Here is an 8,093-nt window from a genome sequence, read left to right on the forward strand (position 1 = left end):
GGCTTGTTGACATGGGTCACAGGCTGTGTGACTTCTACTCTGGGTGCATGCTCCAACCTAGGGACACGTTGGCTGCAGCAGACCCCACTCCACATGCAGGGTTTGAGTTCAGATGGCTGCCAATTGCTGCACTGGACCAGGTCTGGGACATTGAGGCCACCAATGCCAGCCAGGGACAGGAGATCAGGCAGGCAGAAGAGGCAGCTAGTGGAGCAGCCACTAACATGCATGCACATCACCAAACAGGGAGCTTATAAAACATGCTGCTGGCCGCTGCTACCACAGCCAGGCACAGGCAGGAGGGAAACCCAGGCAAATGCAGACAACAGCCCTGCAGGGCCACCTGCAGCCAGCAGCCTCCAATACTCACCTCACTTTTGACAGGCTGGGGTCTCTTGCCAAGCTTCACCTCCAGGAACTGGAGCGGCGAGATCATGGCCCCGATGTTGCGGATGTCGGCGCACTTGAGCTCCTCGGCGGTCAGGGCCGTGCCCGGCAGCCCCGTCAGGGGGCCCAGCCCAGGCAGCGCTCCGGCCGCCAGCGACGGGTCGGGGATCTGCCCTGGCATCATAGCAGGGGACACGGCTTCCTGGGCTGGAGGGGGACAGACACATCCCATTACAACCAGTGACAGGGCTTCATGGCACACAGCACAGGACAGACTCGTGCTACAGTCCCATCACCTACAGGGGTATGAATCAAGGCAGACCTTCTCCCTCAGGAAGGGCAAAGGCAGAGAATAAGCAGAATCTGTATTACAGAAACCAAAAAATATGAATCCTGCCAGGAAGAATAGGCTACTGGGGTAGATCAGTCAGGAAGGGAAGACACCTGAGACTCAAAGCACCAGAAGAACAGGAGCTGGCTGCAATGACAGTGATGTGATCCCATGGACCCCTTCTCTGGAGTACAGCGGATCAAGGTTTGCTTTTAGCTGAATTTTGATTAATTAATGTGTGGATTATTAGTACAAGAAGAAAATGGCACAAATAGGACCACAATATGCCCTAGGCTGGATTCCTTCTGGGCAGGCTCAGCCACTGGTCAGGGCTGGAACACAGCACACAAAGACCACAAATAAAACTGCAACAAAAAATACCCGCCACTGTACAAACATCTCTCAGCGCAGACATGAGGAAACAAAGGCTGGAGGGGAAGGGAAATGGTGCAAGGTTCAAAAATCCTCTTCTATCATGAAAGAAAGAAAAAAAGTGAGAATAGGATCAAGGCAAACTTCAGCAAGTCTTATAGGGAGGTGAAAGGGAGTTATCAGTAACTATGAAGAACAAGCAGCAAAGATATAATAAAATTAAACCTAAAATGGGAAGTCCATAGGGCTGGAGCTGTTACATCAGTCCAAAAGCCATTGGAGCAGATGGTTGTTGGCTGCAATGCAGATACATCCCTGCTGTGTAACTGGCCTGGGACATTCACAAGTTACCTACTTACAACACTTACTGCTGTCCACACAGCAGCCATTTGCCCCTCTTCTTCAACTCAACCACACATCCCAGTGTGTGTGCACTGCTCTCCTTGCTCTGCCCATCCAGAGAACTTCCAGCACACTGTAGGAGCCTCCAGGCACCCACCCCCTTCTGCCTCTGTGCAGGAGGCACCAACACAGCAGGGAAAAGGACCACCAATGTCAAGAGAGAAACAGACTAAAGGAGTGGACACAAAATCTCAGTGTGCAGCTTCCTGCAATCACAGGAGCCAGTCAGAAGGCAGGATTCAACAAACAGCTGGGGAAACTCATGGAGGCTCTCACAGCACCAAGTGTCAGAGAAAGGAGGAGCATTAAATGAGGGATAACATGCACTTGCCCTGCTCTTTCCAAACCATCCTCTCTCACCTGCTGAGAGAGCAGGTAACAGGAGATACAGAATTTTGGCCTGGGCAGTGCAGTTGTGCAGACTCACACACACACGTAGCCAAGCCAGCTGCCACAGCTGCTCAGCACTTGCCATCCTGGGGTGACAAATCTATGTCAGCACCAGGCTGAAGACTTGAGTAAAGCTGCATGTGAGACAGAACTGCTAGATCACAGAATCACAGAACAGCTGCGGCTGGGAGGGATCTCTGGAGATTGCCTGGTCCAACTGTCCTGCTCAGGTGGAGTCAGTGGGAGTAGGCTGAACAGGGTTAATCATGACAAACAGAGAAGTTAAGGATTTCTTGGCACTGGCACATCCCTTTTCCCATGAGGTTATTTAATATATTTGCTAATGTGCAGGAACCAGAGATAAGCAGCAGAAGGAAAGGAAAAACAAGCATAGAGGCTAGTCAAGGGCAGAGAGGCTAATGCAAGCTCCACAGCATCCAGCACGGGTGCTGTGCAAGCTCTATTGGGTGACAGACAGAATGATTTGCAGCAGAGAGTGTCTACAACCTGCAATGAGCTGTGAGTGTCAAACAGTCTAATCTGCCAATGAAGAGGTCCAGGTGTCAGCATGAGATGTCCCCTGGCAGAGTTTGCTCAGCTGTGACCAAGAAGACTTGGGAAAGAGCAGGGAAAGCAGATGCAGCAAGACAGAAACCATAAAGAGGAATCAAGCCCTCTGCTCCAGTCATCCTTTAGGAGACAGAAAGGGGAGAGCAAGCCAGTGTTCAGCAGTGCTGGGAGCATTGCTGAGGGGAGAGGAAGCTGGGCAGGGAGGAGGTGATCTGCATAAGGTCATTAAAGCCTGAACAGAATACAGGAAAGACAGACAAGTAACTTCCCAAGAGAAGAGATACTCCCTGATGAAATGGACTCCCATTTGGTGACAGAAAAGAAAGAGAAAATAGTTGGTAATGATACTTGGCCTCAGAAAAGACTACAAGTCAACTCCTTGAGACTGCAAAGACCTAAATTGATGCAAAGTATTCATTCTTCCACAGAGATCTCTAAACTAGAAAAATGTAATTCCACATCTGCAGTGGAATCTTATACTGACATCTTGTACCAGAATCTGCACCAACATCTTCTAAGGTGCCCAGAGATGCCCAGTGCAGCTGGACTCTGAAGCTGCAAGCTACCTCCCTCCCCCTTCCTTTCAGGCCTACACAAGGCTGAGATGCTCCACTCCTCCAGAAATAAGTACCATCACACCCTTAGGCTGCACTGCAGACAGGAAAACACAAGTTATTTAGGGAGTGTGGCTAAATCCCTGTCACCTTCCTCACAGATCATCCCTCTCCAGCAGGAAGGCACCTGGTCAATGAGGTGGATGACAAAGGGGAGGTGAATTCAGAGGTTCTTCCCAGGACAGAGCTGTATGGGGTTAAATCCAGTCTACCATTTTGGGATAGCTGCATACACTGCAGAGCTGGCCATTTCCCTGATGCTGCCACCAAGATGACATGCTGTGGCACTGGGGAAGACGCCTGCCAACAGCAGCGCAGCCCAAGCCAGCAATCCCACAGGTGTCCATCACCAGCTTGAACAGCTTACATCAAAATTTAAAAAATAAAATAGAAAAATAATCAATAGCAAAGTATATGAGCATCCACTTAAAGTCTCTCATAGACTGATTTGGGGCCCTGACCCACCCTTTCACAGGCTTCAGGATGAGAATGGACTTGAACCCAGCACTGGACTTGGAGGACCAGAATGGATTTTGTTTTAATTTATTCATAGAATCACAGAATATGCTGAGCTGGAGGGACCCATCAGGATCATTGAGTCCATTCCTGACACGGCACAGGATAGTCCAAGAGTCACACCATGTGCCTTAGACTGTTGTCCAGACACTTACTGAACTCTGTCAGGCTTGGTTCGTGACCACTTCCCTGGGGAGCCTGTTCTAGCACCCAACCACCCTCTGGATGAAAAACCTTTTTCTCACATCCAACCTAAACCTCCCCTGCCTCAGCTTCATGCATTTCCTTGTGTCCTGTCACTGGTCACAAGAGTCCCTGCCCCTCCTCTACCCCTCACAAGGAAGTTGTAGACTGCAGTGAGGTCTCCCCTCAGTCTCTTCTTCTGCAGGCTGAGCAGACCAAGTGACCTCAGCCACTCCTGATGCAGTTTCCCCTCCAGACTCTTCACCATCCTCATGGCACTCCTTTGGATGCCCTCTAATGGCTTAATCTCTTTTCTCTATCGTGGTGCCCAAAACTGCTCACAGCATTCAAGGTGAGGCCACATGTGCGTGGAGCAGAGCAGGACAATCCCCTCTCTTGACTGGCTGGCCATGCTGTGCTTAATTTTCTTCCATCATGACATGCAGTTGACAGCACCCAGGCTAGACAGTCCAGGTCCTCATGCAGACTGAATATAGGGTCACTGCAATCAGCCCCCTCCCCATGCACTCCTGAGCCTGGGGCAGATCCCTGGGGACAAGTGGCTAAAGATTTGAGAAAACACTGTGTTTTCTCCAGCACATCTTCTTCTGCATCTCTAATCTGGTAGCTTGATATGCCTTGAAACAGCCTCTGTACCAGTGTAACACATAGCACAGGTCAGAGTGAAGGGGCTGGCCCAGTATCCAATATGCTCTAAAAATTTATCCTGGATCCAGGGAGTGCAGTGCCAAAGCCCACATCACACCTACATCAGTGGAAACTAAATTTTAAGCTCATCAAACCAAAGTGCCAGAAGCCTTCTGGATAACCATAAACCTGCACATTAAGATGAGCTGAGAACTACGTAGAAAGGGGGGAAAGTGTCTTCTACAGGTGAGAGCTTGCTCAAGGGCCAGAAAGCTCAGGAGCACATTGAGAACTGCCAAGAGTCAAGCGGAGTTAGGCCTTGGAGAGGAACATAACACCATTCCCAGCAGGGCTATAACCATGGAAATAAAAAGGAATGAGGAGAGGTGCCATCCCTCTCTGCAGAGCAGGGGTGCAGTAACAGATCATGTCCCCAGGTCCTGAGGGCGCTCAGCCCCAGGCACTGTCACTCCTGCTGATTGGAAGGACTCAAACTTGAACAAACTCTTAAGTTTGTTCCACTCCTTTGCTTCTTCCTAATGTAAGCCCAACTTCCTTTTCATGCCAAGTCCCAGATACTTTCCCATTCTTTTCTGGAGAGTGCCAGAGGTAAGTTGTACTTTGATCATGTGAAAAAGCCAGTGTATGGAATTCTATTTAATATTTCAGTCTTCCTTCCAAAGCTGTTATCTGGCAGACATGGACATGCCTACCTATAGCTCCAGCATACTGGTACCACATTCACATGGTAGGGCAGAACTTTAAAGCTCAGGATCTGAGTTTGACCTTTAAGTTGCAGCTCTTCAACAGCCACATCTGGCTGGATAGGGTGAATACAGCTGGTGCCTTGCCAATTCTTAATTAGTTTCTGGATATTCCCTTGCAGCATTTGCTATTTCTAAGGCACACAAACCAACTCACCACTGCATTCATTCACTTTGCTTTAGTTGGGATTCCTATTATATTTTTTTCTTTTCAGAGCTGATAAATAACACAGCCATTTTCCTCAATGCCAGGTGGTCTTTCAACATCTCCTTACATGAGCTTGGAAATGTCATGTCTTCAGTACAACCTAGCTTTCTGCTGTCCTATATTTGAGCTACACAATTCCTTTGTATGCATTGTATCAGCTATGCTTTTGCACATAATGAAGCCAATAGCAACACATCAAGGGGAAAGAGAATGTGCAGTCTTGCACAGGACCATTGGACCAGCATGACACCAGCTTCTTGAGTCTACATTCACCATTACTCTGCCTTCTGCACCAACACTATTCATCATTTTGTGCCATGACATCAAGATGCTCCAGAGTGAATCAGGAGACAGAGAAGGTTTTCTTAAAACTTCAGTTCAATGATGAGTACCTTATACCATTCATTGCTCTGTTCAGCAATGATCTTTGCAGCAAAAATCCGGTAAACACGTGATTTCACAGGTCAAAATTCAGTTTTTATTTCTTTAGCTTTGTCTCTACACTCCCTTATTCTGGTTAAAATGCTGTAACACAAGACTTGACCTCTTGCCGAAATGTCTGTAAACCCTCCTGATAATTGCAGCAACTTTTGCATCCTTGCTTTGGCACTGTTCTTCCTGTGGCTTCAATCAACTCAGTTATTTTATCAGCAGTCTCACACTCAAAAAGCTGACAGCAGTACAGCTTTCTTTGCTCACCTCGGTTTTGCTGCATCTTTCCCACCAGTTTCAAGTGTTTGTGTGATTTGTTCCCCAATTATGTCCTTATGGTCAGCAGTCTGTGACACTGGTTGATTTAATATTTCTTAAAGGCAGCACCCATTACTCTTAGTTTATCTCCTACTGCCAGAGTCTGTTATCTTCTGGAAACCACAGCCTAGAGGGAAGAAGCTTTACCAAGTTGTTTCTGTCCCATACACTTGCTCAGCTTCCTCAGTGCACTGCCCCCACAAACCTTTCTATTCTTTCTCCTGCAGTTCTAATCTTCATGTTCTTGGGCTTTTTTTTGGTTTTTTTTTAATGGGTTGGGTTTTTTCCTCTTCCTATACTGATTTGGTTGCTGATTTTTCAGGGGACTCTTTGTTTGGCTTTGTGTTTGTTTTGTTTTTGTTTTCTAAGAAGCTGATGTTTGCACAGCAGTTACAGCATAAATCTAACATGCATAGGCATAATTCATACAACCCAGGGGGCTTGTGCTTCCCTTGCTAGCCTGTATTCACACCCCTCCTGCCACATCTTCACTGCTATTCTTACCCAGACTAAAACTGGCACAGGAGTGCCTACCTGTGTTGAAATCAGGCATTCAATTTCCTGCACATAAACTGCCTCAGTTTGTATCCACCATCCTATGCATCCAGAGGTTGTTTCTTTATAAACCAAATGCAGCTGCTACTGTTGCACCATGAGCATCATCCTGCAGAGATGACCATGACATCCCAAAGCAGGCTATGACAGTCACTTCAATTTAACTTGCCATTACTGCCTTATCTCTGGTGTCAGCTTCCTTGGTGAGAGTGAGGGCTATTTGCAGCCTTATTATCAGTTTTGCTGTCTATAATACAATCAGTTTCTTACAACATAAGCTATTTCACATGTGCTGACATTTATAATGGTTGATCCAAGTACCCTTCTGATGCTCAGAGAGCCAGTCTAGCATCTAATACTGCTAGCCAGCAGATTCTGACACTCTGTACCTGCCAGCATGTTTCTCTTTTGCCCATGTTAAGCACTGCACTAAGGCATAGTCCTACCAGCCCTTCTCCATGCTGCCTGCAGAATAAGGTGCCTGCCTTTACTTGTCAGCTGCCACGCATCAGAGCACTGCTGGAGTCTGTGAGCCACCATACAAGCAATCTTTGAGCTCTTCATCAGTGTGGTAGCACCTAGCACAACATTGCCATTTGTATGTACTGTCTTGGAGCACCCAAGTCACAGTAACTGGCCTTTCATCTGCTCCTGGCCAACAGGGAACAATAATTCTGATTTGGAGATCAGAAGCAGTGCTACCAGCTTCTAGTTCCTTAGATTCTACTCTGCTTTACTGCCATTTTTAAACTTTTTTTAAGCTTCTGACTATCAAGTTACTTCAGTCTGTATGTCATACATTGAATCTATCTAGTTCCTTCTGTGAGCAGAAGGATGATTTATAGGAAAGCCCTTTCCTGACATACCTAACTTCTTATGAACCAAGAATGTAACCTCCTAAACAAAGACAGGGCAGTTGGTTACCACTCTTTCTCTGAAGCTCTGAGCCACTTGCTTTTTTCCATCTGGACTCTTCTGAGAATACTGCAGAGTGCTGATAACCTGAAGCCCACAGACCTTCTTCCACTTCAAGGTTCAGGCCCCAGTGGGAACAGATGAAGGCAGTAAGACACTATCCCATATTCCCAGTGCCACAAGTACCTTCCCCTGCAATTAGAGCTTTCTTCTGCTATCTAAAACATGATACTGTCCCATTGCCACACAATTCTATCTGCTCTAGATGTATTTAATTTTGAGTAGCACCTTATATCTTCTGGCTAGCTGCTTCTGCTCTGCACCGTTAAAGGCAGAAACTTGCAGAGCCAGTGCCAAGCACCACAGTGAACAAAGTTATTTGCCAAACATCAGAACACAGCAGCAGACAAGCCCTTTGGAGGTAACCAGTCTTTTCAGACCCCCATGCAGTAGCTCTGGCAAACATGGACTTTAACAACAGCCATGGC

The 8,093-nt window shown here is 47.2% G+C and overlaps 1 protein-coding gene across 1 annotated transcript in view; it reads right to left on the reverse strand.

Moving 5' to 3' along the window:
- JDP2 (Jun dimerization protein 2) overlaps positions 1-600 on the reverse strand; it is a 6,734-nt gene extending 6,134 nt beyond the window's left edge. Inside the window, exon 1 of the mRNA XM_005417468.2 lies at positions 371-600. Coding sequence (XP_005417525.1) covers positions 371-571 — 201 coding nt within the window. The 5' untranslated portion in view covers positions 572-600. The remainder of the gene's footprint in view (positions 1-370) is intronic.
- Positions 601-8,093: the final 7,493 nt, after the last annotated feature.

This window comes from Geospiza fortis, unplaced genomic scaffold (assembly GCF_000277835.1).
Source record: "Geospiza fortis unplaced genomic scaffold, GeoFor_1.0 scaffold54, whole genome shotgun sequence".
NCBI lineage: Eukaryota > Metazoa > Chordata > Aves > Passeriformes > Thraupidae > Geospiza > Geospiza fortis.